Source organism: Sinocyclocheilus grahami, unplaced genomic scaffold (genome assembly GCF_001515645.1).
Source record: "Sinocyclocheilus grahami isolate Dianchi unplaced genomic scaffold, SAMN03320097.WGS_v1.1 scaffold426.1, whole genome shotgun sequence".
NCBI classification, from domain to species: domain Eukaryota; kingdom Metazoa; phylum Chordata; class Actinopteri; order Cypriniformes; family Cyprinidae; genus Sinocyclocheilus; species Sinocyclocheilus grahami.
Window position 1 is genome coordinate 1,008,431 of NW_015505605.1, and position 14,570 is coordinate 1,023,000.

Genomic DNA, 14,570 nt, shown 5'->3' on the forward strand with positions numbered 1-14,570 from the left:
ACGGTGGGGACCTAAATTGAGGTCCCCACTGGTACAAAAGCTTATAAATCATACAGAATGAAGTTTTTTGAAAATCTGAAAATGCAGAAAGTTTCCTGTGAGGGGTAGGTTTAGGGGTAGGGTTGGTGTAGGGCAATAGAATATACGGTCTGTACAGTATAAAAACCATTACGCTTATGGAGAGTCCCCACAAGGATAGCAAACCAGACTCTGTGTGTGTGTGTGTGTGTGCACGTTTTTGTGACAAATGAGGACATAAATTTGTATAATGACAAGGGTATGACAGGTATTACAAGGAGAAGGTGACTTTTCAGGACATTACCCCATGTCCCCACTTTTCAAAACGCTTATAAATCACACAGAATGGAGTGTATTGAAAATCTGAAATAGCACAAAGTCTCCTGTGAGGGGTAGGTTTAGGGGTAGGGTTGGTGTAGGGCAATAGCACATACAGTTTGTACAGTATAAAAACCATTACGCCTATGGAGAGTCCCCATAAACCATAAAAACAAACCTGTGTGTGTGTGTGTGTGCCTGCCTGCCTGATTTGGGGATTTTGCTGTCAGTTTTTCTTGTGCTTCAATGAAAGCAAGAACATCTGACCTTTTGTGCAAAGGGGTCACAAGATCAATGTCACAAAGTTACTCGTGTGATATCTGTTCTTTCAGTTTATGTCAAAACCTTTCTTTTCCCTTTTTTCAGAGATGTTTTCAGCTTCTGTAAAACTTCTGTTTATTTTCATGTTTGAAATAGATTTCATTTTCAGTGTAGTGTCTCGACTTATTTGGACTTATCCTATGAAGCATGCCATCATTTATTTATTGTTGCTATTCTTTTCGCAGGTTACAGTAAAGGTATGCCATTTGCAGTGGTCACAGTTTCAAACAAACACATGTATGTATAGAACATTTAGACTTTTAAACGTGCGCGAGTTGTGATTGGCTCAGGACGGTAGCCTATGGCATGCAGCCATAGTCTCTGAAAAGATAAGTGGATTAGATGAGGGGGTCTGTCTGTCAAATTAAAGCTATATAGGCCAATGGTGAAAAAGAATGCATTTTTTGTAGTAGATATTCAGTATGTTCATAGTTGTTTTGCAAAAGCACAGCACAGATGGTAGTGTATAATTATTTTAGCTGTTTAAGATTTCCCGAAAGTGGATTATGGGATACAGCAGGGATATTTCTGACATAATTCTAGGTCACTAATCAAATAAGCAAAGCAAATTTGTGTCATTGAACTCGGGACAAAATATCAGATGTTTCCACCAAACATCAGATGCTTTTTGAGGAATTTTGAAATGGCTATTTAAAAAAAAAAAAAAAAAAAATAAAACGTAACATTTTTATACTTGATATTTTTGTTAAATTGTGAAAATTAAAAACAAAATAATAATTCACCGGTGGTCTCAGACGTTTGGACTCCAGTGTATATGCAAAGTGTTTCATCTTTCGTTTTTTTTTTCCCCAAACGGTTCGCTCTTAAAATTGACATATCATGAAGAAACCCCATATCCTTTAGCTCCATTACCAGTTTTCAGCCAAATATTCTAGTGGGATGAATGTGGCGAGTGCTCACTGGCTTTATCGCAGGTGTTCATATCTCTGCCAAAGGGACAGTCTTTTCATGTATTGTGTACGGCGTGAAGTACGCAGACATCTCCTCTCGGCGCAAATTGCATGCTTGAATGTTGATTTTCTGGCTTTGTTAAAGCAACAGGATCAGTCCCTGCTCTCTCATAGAGAGGTTGTTTGATGAGGCCGGGTTTATTACGCTGTTCTGAGGTGTGCTTCTGCTGACTTGAGTGAGTGTCGTCTTTGTCTGGCCACTCTTACACACCAGAGTAGCAACAGCTGAGGGAATCAGCAGGGTACCACACAGACAGACACGCACAGAAACCCTTTCTCTGTCTCGCTTTTAAGCCATTCTCATGCTGTGAAGTGGACCACTCACTTATAAAAATGCAAAAAATGTCAAAGTAATTTTTCCACTTGTCAAAGAGGATTTTTGCATAACTCAAAACTGTGGTAATACTCCATAATCACAGTTAATTGGTGCAAAACAATGTAATGTTTCCAGACTAGGTGTTGTATGAAAGATTTGTGTTATGATGTTGCTCCAGCCAAGAAAGAAAGAAGGGAAAGGACAGACAGAGACCTGCCTGACGACGACCACTTCGACATGGACAACTCCGACTCGGATAGGCTCAGCAGTCTCCACCCTGACTCCGACCATCCCGAGAGAATAGGTCTGGACGGAGGTCAGCTGGACCGTGGACATTCTCACAAGGAGCGGAGACAGGAGCATGGTCTAGACAAACCGCAGTTGCTCCATACAGACAGGAGGCCTGAGATAGCAGGACTAACCCCAGACCTGCTGCAGCAGCATCAGCACAACGGAACAGACAGAGAGCACACGGACAGAGCAATGCTGGACAAACTTCAGCAGATGGATAAAGATCATCCGCACACGGCAGACTCTGGGATGCAGCCGGCAGAGAGGATGGGTGCAGAGAGAGAGGAACTCAAAAAAGGAAAAATAGAGAGAGCCATGATGGAGAAACACAAAGAGAAACCTAAAAGCCTCACACCCAGTAAAAAACCCACTGCTAAGAAGATCAAGTGAGTGTTTTTATGCAGCCATGCTCTGCAAGTGGTCTTTTTCCTTGGTTAACAAGCACATGCAATTAATTCATTATGCCAAATTCTGTTAATGCATGTATTTTTACTTTATAACAGTGGGGTTCTGGAATTAAAAATCCCATCAATTTTCTCCACAGGGGAACTGATTTTTAACAATTTATAAACCTATAAAGACAGACCAGCTGTGAGCTGCATGCTTTTGTTGAAGCCATTAATCCAGATTATTTCAACTTATTTTTTTTAAATGACATTGGAAATTCTGGTGAAAAACTACGTTACCCATAATTGTTCAAATGAATCTTCACCAACCAGAGAATTAAAATGAGCAAGTCGTGTCAAATTACGTGAAGCACTGCAAATCACGTAATAGTTGGTATGCCCCCCTTTGCGCTCTAACTACTTAAATATTTGCTATAAGCAACATCTTAAAGTTAATAGTTTCTCCATTTTTAATTAGATTTTTATTTGCAATGCTTCATGGGATTGTAGTTCTTTCCCTCATTAAAGCCATTAAGTACACAGTCTTGTACCTTTTGTCTTTTTGCAAGATTTTTTTTATACTTAGTTTGTAATGTTTTGACTCAATTTTGCAGCTGGTTGGTTTGGTTCGGTTCATGGCTTAAAATTCTTAAACAAAAACATTTTTAATATCCCTATGGGAAAAATAGTTCTGGAACCAAGGCCACTGAGAAGTAGATGGCCACTGTTGCACTCTATAAAGGTTTTATTCGGTTCTTTCTATTCAGAGCTGATTATAAAATGGGAGCAGTTCAAGTATCACGCACAAAAGGATTCATTTATTGGATAATTTATTATATTAAAGGAGTCATATGATGCTATTTTAAAGATCATTATTTGGTGTAACAGAATATGTTGACATGCTTTAATGTTCAAAAAACACATTATTTTTCAAATACTGTACATTATTGTAGGTCCTCTATGCCCCGCCTCTCTCAAACACGTAGTTTTCAACAAAGCCCCCTCCATTGACAAGCGCAGTCAGCTCTGATTGGCCAGCTGATCCAGTGCATTGTGATTGGCCGAACACCACAAGCACGTGTCGGAAATGTAACGCCCCTTACCATAATCGCGAGCTTCAGCTTTCAAAGTAAATATCAAGACAGTTAATAATGTCGTTAGTTTTACCATCAGTTCAAGCCAGAAAGCGCAACAGAGTCGCGTGACAGACACAGTGATGATGCAGTACACAAGCCACGGTTAAGACAGCTGACGTGCTATGATTTCTGACAGACAGTTCACTCTCCTGTGATGTGACCCTGTTCCCCTCACACACACACACACACACACGACGCGTTACTCTGCGCTGCGCAAAACTCCGCATTTGAACAGTCAATAGCAAATACTTAAACGAATAACAAAACATACTTACAGTCGCTGATTCAGAAGCGCCAGATTGTCATAGCCAGCCTTGTACTCTTCTAGGTTAAAAAAAGCTGTCGTCCATAAAATGCGTTGCACAAATTCGAACATCTGGGTTGTGCTGTTCTGTTGTAAATAAATCTTAACCAATGATCCTAATTGCCTCTACTTCCGGAAGGCCAAATAAAGTGCTTTTGCTTTCGCATTGAAACACACAGCATCTCCCTGACATGGCTGCATCAACACTACTGCGTTCCTAAAACCACGCCGCCTTTCTTTGCATGAACATTTGGGTGGCTTTATGCTAATATTTCCACATAGTGACGTAGATATGTGGGGGCGTGTTAGAACGAGCCGTTTTAGGTAGGTGTGGCTGACTCTTAACTTTTATAAAGAATATCTCTTTGGATTTGAGACTTTAGTCTTTGCAACTTCACAGATCTTCTTTATGCACCAAGAGCTTGTAACACTCCAAAGAGAAAGGAAAAATTGAAATCGCATCATATGACCCCTTTAATAACTCAACTGGTGATATTTCATTTGCTAATCTTCAATGAGAAATGCATGTTCCTCATTTCTAAATCGCTTTGGATAAAAGCTTCTGCTAAATGAATAAATGTAAATGTTAAATAAAACACCAGTGGAGAATTGATATATAAATAAATTTACACATGAATGATAAAGTCCATAAAGTGTGGGGAAAGTTGTATGGTAATAGTTACTAATGGCATATTGAATCAACATTTACAGGCCCAAACCCATTCCGAAAGGTCCAGCTGGGGAAAGTAATGGCATGAAGGCTGGCAAGTCTGTCACGAAGAATAACAAATCAATAATTTCACGGTAAGTTCAGAACTGATCTGAACTGATCTGCTATTCAACAGTTCTTAAAGTCAGCATGAAATGGAAATTCACATGATCTATTTTCTAAATGCATCTTAATGAGCTTGTTGTGATTTAATTTTTTTCTGTACAATCTCTGGTGGCGTATGCCGGACTTCTGCAAGCGTGCATTCAGATATTTCTCCATTCAGTCAACAATTAGTGGATAGAACCAAGTCCCCGCCCTACATTTTTATTTTTTCGATAATCCATTACATTTGGATGTACATCACAATACGTACACACATTTGTTGCCACTTATGTTACATTGGGATTTTAAGGCAGGCTTTTACCTGCATTAGAGTATTCTTGATTCCTACTAAAGACTTCATATTCCATTTATACCGTTACTGCTTTGAGTTATGAAGAGGAAATCCAGTGAGCGGCTAATAGTCTTTTTAGTTGCATAATCCATGGACTCTTTAGCTTGCTGCAATGTAGACCGCTAAAACGGGATGATCATATTCAGAACTTTGTGCTGAATTAAGCATTTAAAGATACACTCAGTAGTGTATTCCTAATGAAGTGAAAAGTACTTCTGACAAAAGCGTATGAAAATATGCACTTACATGAGGTAAAGACTCGTGTAGTCATATTAGAGGCCTAGAAAAAACTGTTTCATTGTACATAAGAGAGCCCACCACTTTTGGCTACAAAAACGTTTGCTTTTACATGATGCTGCATCACACTTTGAAATGGCTGCCAGTGCTTTTTGGAAAGATAATTTTGCTGTCTTTATGTAGTTACAGCAGATACTACATCTGCAGCCAAAACAACCAAAAATTACTTGCCGCACCTTTTAACGTTGCTAACTTGCTTTATATTTACAAGGTTAGTTCACCCAAAAATGAACATTTTGATATTAATTACTTCTCAAACCCACAAGACTTTTGTGCATGTTTAAAACCCAAATAAGGATATTTGATGAATTCTGAGAGTTTTCTGTTCCTCCATTAAATGTTCATTCTAATGTGATGGTTCAAAAGACATAATGACAAAAGAAAAAAAGATCATTGCACATACATAAAACACATCAAGCATTTACAGAAACTCAACTGTACATGCAAGAACAAACCTGATTGGTTCTCGCACATCAGTCAAGCACATTTGAGCTTCAGTTGACCATATTCCATGTGCTCTATGTATGTGTGTTAATCAGTGTTTTTATGTGAATCTTTTTGTACTTTATGATGTGTGAGTTTTGGTTGTATGAACTTTTAGTGGAGGGACATAAATCTCTCAGGTTTCATTAAAATATCTTTATTTTGTGTATTGCAGATAAGGAATGTCTTACGTTTTTGGAACCATTTGTGTTATTTTGATATAGTTTTTATTAATATTTTGAATCATTTTTTTTCTAAATAGTTCTTCAATTGTAGTTATTTTAGTATGTTAAATTAAAAGATATAAGAAATGATTCCTTGGCAACCAGCTGAAATAATGTTTATTAAAAATATATATATATATATATATATATATAGTTTTCATTTTATTTTTCATTAACAATATTAACAATGTTTGGAATGAGGGTGAGTAACTGATGACAGTTTTCATTTTAGGGTGAACTATCCATTTAATAGTCTTTACGTGAATGAACGGTGCAGTAATAGTTGATGTATAATTCCTTCTTTCTCCATTCCTCTGTTACACTTCAGACCTAAACTGAAGAACGTGGACAGGAGCTCGGCTCAGCAGCTCGCTATAACGGTGGGCAATGTGACTGTCATCATCACAGACTTTAAGGAGAAGACTCGCTCCTCCTCCACCTCCTCCTCCACTGTCACCTCCAGCACTGGCTCTGAGCAGCAGCACCTGAGCTCCAGCTCGGAGAGCACGGACAAGGGGTCGTCCCGCGCCTCCACCCCCAGAAGAGACCTTTCTTCCGGCCACAATGAGACCATGTGAAGGGGAAGAGATTCACACAGATTCCAGAGCTCCTACAGCCACACTCGTAACTGTACATGGAAGAGGGATCTTTCCAACCCATTCAGACAATGTCCATCTTGACACATTGGCAGAAGTGTACCTGTCGAAAACCCTCGTGGAGCACCTTGTAGATTGATGTGTTGATGTTCACGTGAGTCACTGTCAGGCCGAGACCCACTGTATATTCTGTGCCCTACTCCTTCCAGATATAATCTATGTTTGTGCACCACGGAAAGCAGCGCTCCCAAGTTTGCATTATTATTGCTCATTGTCATTAAATCGTGCAGACGGCTGCTTTGACTTTGTGTTTAGAACGTAGAAGCGTTTATGCTAAATGTACAGTATCTGAGCTCATTCCTCCATCTCTCAGACAGCTCTGAGTCACCGATCTGTTGCCGCGGCTGTTTGTAGAAAGCGAGTTCTCGACGATAAGATCACGCTAGACCACCGTGTACGGGGAGATTTGTTCCCTTATTATGTCATATGACAAACTCTCATGTGTTTACAAGGTGGAAGCACAAACTGTGATGTGAGTTTACAGTATTATAAATACAAGGCCAACTTTGAAATCCATACGGTGTACCATGTAGACATGTTTTGTGGTTCACAAGATGATAAGAGTATTTAGAATATTGTTCTTTATCTTTCTCCGTTTTTAGACTTTAAACCTTTGCATATTTCTTGTCAAATTATATCGAGATTCACAGTACTGTCTATTATTCAACTTCATGGCAACGAAAGGGTGGAGAGAGAAACCGGCAGTTGTTGGAGTATGAAGCAGCTTATCTATTTGTGAGATTTCATACAGTATATTTACGGTTTACCAAGATCTCTACTAAAAATTTGGTAAATACTCCCAATATAGCATTGTGTTGTAAAAATTGGCTTCTCCTCGCCCATAAGGACGATTTGCACAGGTTTACACATTGATTCTGACCTTTGTTAAAAATCTAGAAGCTTATGAAGCTAATAAAATACTTCTGAAACTCACTACGGTCTCAAAGCATCTTGAAGGCTTTGATGTGATAATTTAGATTTTCTACAAGCAGTTTGTTCTTGTATAGTAACCAATGTATATTGTGTTTAAGTCGGTGTGAAGTGCAAATTCAGCCTCTGAATGCATGCTACTGTTGTTGTGAACAAATCATCCATGCATATGTTTTTTTTTTTTTTTTTGACCTCATGATGTTTACTCACAATGTCATAACTGGACCTTCCTTCTCTCTGGTGACGTATGCAGATCTTCTTCATTTAGTCCCGCTACTGCAAGCTCATGCTCAACTGCATCCACATCTCAACATCCAATCACTTGATGCTAAGCCCCTCTTAAACCTATTTTGATAATCCGTTAAACTCCTATACGTACATTACTATATAGAAGAAGAGGTCTGTCGCTACTTCTGCTTCATCTTGACTTTAAAATGGGTGCATATAATCACAAGCTCTTTAACACGTTCATTAATTGTTTATTAGATATCCATTGAATCTACTACAATCTTAGCAAACCTTCCCAGTGTGATTTAGATAAGACATGTATTCTTCGATCAACATCTCTTGTTGTTCCATTAAATACTGGAACATCAATTCATTTTTGTAGGTCTCAATCCCAACCCCTTAACCCTTAAATCAGAGGGCAAACAAAGGATGTTGATACAGTAACATGTCCTGTCCACCCTCTGGTTTTAGCTGTGTTTTGGAACATAATAGCTGGTTTCTAGCTGGTCTGAACTGGTCATTAGTTGTTACCATGCTCCAAATATCAACTTTACCTCCCTAATCTAACCCTAATCATAATCTTATACTAAAATTAAAAACTAAAATAAAAATTAAAAAGCAAATTCAAAATATAAAAAAACTATTATGATAAAATAGTTATTCATATAAATTAGTTTTAGTAATTATGTGCTTTTGTCTTTTTTACATATTTCTATTTAGCTTTATTTTAATGGTAGTAATTTTATGCTTTTGCCATTTCTTACATATCTATTTAGCTTTAATTTTAGTAATTTTATGCACTTTTGGCATTTTAAGGTTTTTAATAGACTACATATTTCTATTTAATTTTAACTTATTTTTTAAAATTTCTTTTTAACTTAAACTTCACTGCCAAGAAATCATTCACTGATTTTAGTTATTTTCAATTGTCACTTTTAAGTTTTTTTTATACAGTCTTTTTATGCGTTGCATCGCGCCGCATAAACATAAAACCATGTCTGCGTTTGTGATCGGAGAAATGACAAACAACAAGCGCTACTCTACACTGCTCAAAACTCACGTTTGAGTCATCAGTGGTAAATTCTTTAAATATAAAAGACGTACTTACAGTCTGTGAGTCAGAACAGCCGGTATTGTAGTCTACTCTCCCAGGATCAGGAAACAGTCCTCCATAAAATGTGCTGCACACATCTGAATATTTGGGTTGAACAGTTCTGGAACAGTGTTGTAAATACAACTTAACCACTGATTTCTAGTCGTGTCCTCTTTTGGAAGACCAAACAAAGTAGTTTTCGCTTTCACAACGAAACACACAGCATCAGGATCGCATCATATGACCCCTTTAATTTATTTTGGCTTTATTTCACGTTTTTGTTAACAATAACAACACGGGTTGACGCCGGTACTAAATGGTCTACCAGCAAAAGGACCAGCTAGAAAACAACTGTCAGTTTAAGATTGCTTTTTCACCAGCGGTTTGCCTGATTAAACTCTTAAACCTTTGAAATTAATCCCACTTATTTTAAAATGCGTCTGAATGCTGAGACGGGGCGTGGACGGAGGAGCTGAACATGCAGCGCCGGATGAAGCTCTATGAAGACTGTGAGCGGGTACAAGGATCGAGGGTGTTTGTATGTGGGTTGGTAGGTTAATCAGGAGATTGTAGATAGAGTGTCAATGGTCCATTTGAGATGTAGGTAGCGGTAATGCACTTATAAATCTGAGATCCGCCGTAAAGCAAGAAGAAGACAGGGGGCGCTGCGTCTGACTTCACCCTCCCCAGTCCGACTCTGTTGTTGTGTCCAGCCGGCCGATCGAGAAGGGTATAACTGCAGCCTGGAGATCTCCAAATGGGGGAGGGAACTACGGGGTGGGAGCTCCAAAATAGGGCGTGGCTTCCTCCCTTTGACAGACAGGCACATGACACGCATGCACACTTTTTTCTCCCAATCCAGTTCAGTGGAAACTCCGCCCCACAGCTGATTCTAAAGATTTTATTGGTTGTGTCAATCACAGTGTTGATTTCCTACACTATGCTACAATAGATGCTAACCCCTAAGCCTACCCAACACCTGACCCTAACCTTAGCCAGTGAAATTGACTGCACGGCGAGATAGGCGCTGAATAGTGTGGTAAAGAAAGTTCAGGAGATAAGTAGTTAAAGGGATCATATGATGCTGCTAAAAAGAAAAATATGTTGTGTATTTGGTGTAATGAATTGTGGTTTAAGGTTCAAAAAACACATTATTTTCCACATACTGTACATTGTTGTTTCTCCTCTATGCCCCGCCTTTCTGAAACGGGTCGATCTTTACAAAGCTCATCGGTCTGAAAAGCGAGGTGTGCTCTGACTGGCCAGCTATCCAGTGCGTTGTGATTGGCCGAATACCTCAAGCGTGTGACGGAAATGTTACGCCCCTTACCATACTGTGATGCCTGCGGCAACCACATGTGACGACCCCGGGCTGGACTCCGCTTCGTCCGCGGTGAAAGCCGATCCGGTGATCCACACCACGAACTTGATGTATTTCCTCAGCGACCAGCACGGATCAGCTCCAGGCATGATGAAGCAGATATCGTCCTCTTTTGGAAGACCAAACAAAGTAGTTTCGCTTTCACAACGAAAAACACACAGCGCCTTCACGACATGGCGGCGGCGTCAACAATACTACAGCGAGAATAAAAGTTACTCCTTCTTTCTTTGCGTGAACATTTGAGCGGCGTTATGCAAATCTTCCCACATAGTGAGGTAGATATGTGGGGGAGTGTTAGAACGAGCCGTTTTAGGTAGGCGTGGCTGACTCTTAACTTTTATAAAGAATATCTCTTTGGGTTTGAGACTTTAGTCTTTGCAACTTCAGGGATCTTATCTATTCACGAACAGCTTGTAACACTCCAAAGAGAAAGGAAAAATTGAAATCGCATCATATGACCCCTTTAATAAGATTATGCGATATGAGATCGTTCCGCAACTCCCCAACCGGACCTCACCGGACAATGACACCTTTTTAGTTACACCCAGTGTCACTACCCCCTCCTTCCCTGCGAATTTCGAGCCCCTGGACGCCCCCGTTGACTAAAACAAAGCGATAGAGTAAAATCTTTCCCCTGTGCTGGGAAGGCTGGTGGGAGAGCTCGAGGGTGATTCCTGTTTATTAAGCAGAGGTTCAGACCACTGGCCACGAGCTTTGGGCTCTGCTCTCAAGGAGAATATTTATTCATATAGCATATTTGATTTTAGATCAATTAGAAACAATGTTTAGTTTATAAAGTTTTATTTTGAAATGTAAGTCAATTGGCCGGAGCCAGAGCCAATGGTGAAAGTCTTTGCGCGAGGAGACTCCGCCCCATTTTGGAGGTTCTGCCCACTTTTGGAGTTCACGCCCCATTTTGGAGATCTCCGGTCTGCAGTTATTGGGCCGATCGGCAAATGATTCAGCATCAATAATCTGCCTATCTGTGGATGTGGAGATTATTATAGATCTCCCAGCAAAACACTCACACATCGATTAGCGGTAATAAAGCAAAAATGGCGGTTCCTGCAGCCCCAAACCTGCAGCTGAACACGGCGAGACAAAGCAGCCCTGTGAACTCAACAGAAAACGACATCCACATCGACGAGAGAGAGCTGGAAAACATCACCAACCACATCGAGGACGGCACCTCGCTGCCGCTGCACTCCCCGTGGACCTTCTGGCTGGATCGGTAGGCTGATCTTGGTATATTACTGTTATTAAGCATTAAGGACTTTCTATATCCACAAGCCTGTCAACAAAGGCCCAAGATTGGTATTTCTCTTTTTATAGCTAACCTTACTATTTTCAGTTTCTAAACGAGCACAGCTAACACTAGTAGATGGCTCAGGCGCCTGTATTAAGTGTTTGTAAGATTAAATTAAGAGTGTCATAACGCAGAGCTGATATAATAACTTAGGAAAGTAGGTCGAGTCACCTGTAGGTCATGGTTGTTATTTAATATCAGATTTCATGTTCTTTCTGAAGCTCTGTAAACAGAGTAATATGGTAAGGGTGTACCTCAAGGCTTTGTCAGGAGCCCATTTAAGTTTTGTTGGCGTTTTTAAAATGTAGGACACGGTTAGTGCAGAATAAGTTAAATTGTGAAATTACCACTTCTAAGTTGATTAGTTGATTGTTCATTTGCATGTGATTTTAAAACTGATATATAACCAATGTAATGATATTAATAAGCTATATATATATACTTTTACTCAGGCTGCTTTTTCCTTAAGCTTCTCTTGCTTAAAATTTTCTCTTCAGTTTTTTGGTAATGATTTTCAAAGGGTTGAAGTCCTGTTTACCGTCAGACTGACATTTGGTTGCCATAACGATTGTGAAATGCTTGTGTTCTGTGTCTCATGGCATGATCAGAAGCACTAAATTGCACATGACATAAGACGGAGATAACACCCCTATGAATATATGGTTTATGGCAGCGATATAGATGATGTGCCAAGCTTAGTGTAGTGCAAAATGTCTTGTTTAAAGGTATAGTTCACCCAAAAATCTCTCTTTATTTACTCACCCTCATGTCATTGCAAAATTGTATGATATTCCTTTGCCCAACACAAAAGGGGAATTTCCGAAGAATGTTTCGATTGTTTTTGATCATATAATATGAAGCTGTCAAGCTTCAAAATGACAAAAAACACAGCACTTCAAGCAAGCTTGAAGCTTTACAGCAACAGTTCACATTCACTTTCATTATCTTGGCCACTCTTTTTGATTATATTACTAAGAAATTCAACTTTGTTCCCCAGAAGACGGAGAGTCAGGTTTGGAATGAAATGAGGGCGAGTAAATGATGACAGAATTTTTATTTTTAAGTGAATTATTCTTTTAAATGTATTTATTAGTGTGCATTTTGTAATTCTTTTAAATTCTTTATGTCTTCAAGGTCATTACCAGGTACAACGGCAGCAGAGTGTGAATCAAATCTCAAAAAGATATACACTGTCCACACTGTACAAGTAGGTGTTGCACTTTTATTAGAAGTCATTTTGTAATTGTATAATTATATGTTTTGCCTGATCAACCTGAAAAACTAGTCCTTTGATATATTAATCAAGATGTGGTGAAATTTCTGTTTTTGTAGAATTTTAATTGAGAGATATGCAAATTTGGCAAGCCCAAATTTGACAGATGCTAATAACTGCTAATTATTGTGTTCAATAATGCATTGTAGCTTTCATTTAGATTTGTATATGACTTAAATGAAATTAGGCACCAAAATATTATGATGGACAGTAATAGTGTGTAATAGTTTTGTAAGCCAGCAGAAAAAAAGTTTACTGTTGCAGTTGGGGAAAATATTGTTGCTGATATATTATGCATCACCTATTTTTCATAACATAAAGAGTTTCTGGAGTGTGTACAACAACATCCCTGCTGTGTCCTGCCTCCCTCTGAGGTGTAGCTACCACTTAATGCGAGGAGAAAGAAGACCACTATGGTGAGTCTTCAGCTAATTCACGATAAAAGTTCTAAACGTTGTTTTTTTTTCTTTTTGAAAAGAAATGAATACTTGTTATCAGCAACGATGCATTGAATTGCTCAAAAGTGGCAGTAAAGACATCAATGTTACAAAACTTCTATTTCAAATAAAGGCTGCTCTTTTGGACTTTGTATTCGTCAAAAAATCCTGAGCAAATCTGTTTAATTTAAACTGTTAATAAAAATATTTCTTGAGCAGCAAATCAGCATATTAGAATGATTTCTGAAGGGTCATGTGACTCTGAAGACTGGAGTAATGATGCTGAAAATACAGCTTTGCATCAACGGAATACATCGCATTTTAAAATATATTAAAATAGAAAACAGTTATTTTAAATTGTAATAGTATTTCACAATATTACAGATTTTACTGAGTTTATGATCAAATAAATGCAGCCTTTGTGAGCATAAGACACTTCCTTTACTTTTTAACTGGAATGTATATCTGTCCTCAGCTTGGGAAATGCCTTTGGGACAATTTATATAAACCATTTTGTTTAAAAAAAATAATAATTCTGTCTACACAGGGAAGAGGAAAGCAATGCCAAGGGAGGTGTTTGGAAAATGAAAGTGCCAAAGGAGAGCACAGTAAGTCTGCTCCACTTTGACTTGTAGACTGACTGCATAATGTAAATACGTTAAATACATACACAAATTCAGTATTTTCCCATACATTCTGGTGTGTGTTATCACTGCCAGAATATAATCTGTCCATATCCTTTTTTCTAACAGTTAGCTGTGTGGAAGGAGCTCCTATTGGCTACAATTGGTGAACAGTTCACAGATTACTGTGCATCAGGTGAGTATAGAAATATGTTCTATTCAATTATTTAAATGTTTATTTTATTGATAACATTTAAATAAGTAATGCAATATTTGTTTGTCTTTTAGAGGATGAGGTGGTAGGAGTAAGTGTCAGTGTGAGAGAACGAGAAGATGTGGTTCAGGTCTGGAATGGAAACGCCTCTTTTGCCAATGAGGCAAACGTTTTAGGAAGAATCTACGAACTTCTTCC

The 14,570-nt window shown here is 38.7% G+C and overlaps 2 protein-coding genes across 2 annotated transcripts; both read left to right on the forward strand.

Annotated features, from left to right (window-relative positions):
* The first annotated feature begins 2,091 nt into the window (after positions 1 to 2,091).
* Positions 2,092 to 7,847, forward strand: LOC107551502 (RING1 and YY1-binding protein A-like). Its single transcript, XM_016233118.1, has 3 exons — positions 2,092 to 2,621; positions 4,773 to 4,865; positions 6,560 to 7,847. The coding sequence occupies exons 1-3, from the start codon at positions 2,092 to 2,094 to the stop codon at positions 6,807 to 6,809; spliced, it is 873 nt and encodes a 290-aa protein (XP_016088604.1). The 3' UTR covers positions 6,810 to 7,847.
* A 3,587-nt stretch (positions 7,848 to 11,434) lies between these two features.
* LOC107551503 (eukaryotic translation initiation factor 4E type 3-like) lies at positions 11,435 to 14,565 on the forward strand (the record flags this gene model as incomplete). The annotated part of the gene is made up of 6 exons (XM_016233119.1): positions 11,435 to 11,750; positions 12,960 to 13,032; positions 13,420 to 13,514; positions 14,083 to 14,143; positions 14,288 to 14,354; positions 14,447 to 14,565. Coding segments are annotated over exons 1-6 (591 nt in total), but the record flags the coding sequence as incomplete, so codon positions are not given.
* Positions 14,566 to 14,570: the final 5 nt, after the last annotated feature.

Excerpts from the sequence above, each read along its gene's own strand:
- LOC107551502 (XM_016233118.1), top strand. The coding sequence starts at position 2,092 with ATGAAAGATTTGTGTTATGATGTTGCTCCAGCCAAGAAAGAAAGAAGG. Across the intron at positions 2,622-4,772 it reads CCCACTGCTAAGAAGATCAA|GCCCAAACCCATTCCGAAAG; the intron begins GTGAGTGTTTTT and ends CAACATTTACAG. Across the intron at positions 4,866-6,559 it reads AACAAATCAATAATTTCACG|ACCTAAACTGAAGAACGTGG; the intron begins GTAAGTTCAGAA and ends GTTACACTTCAG.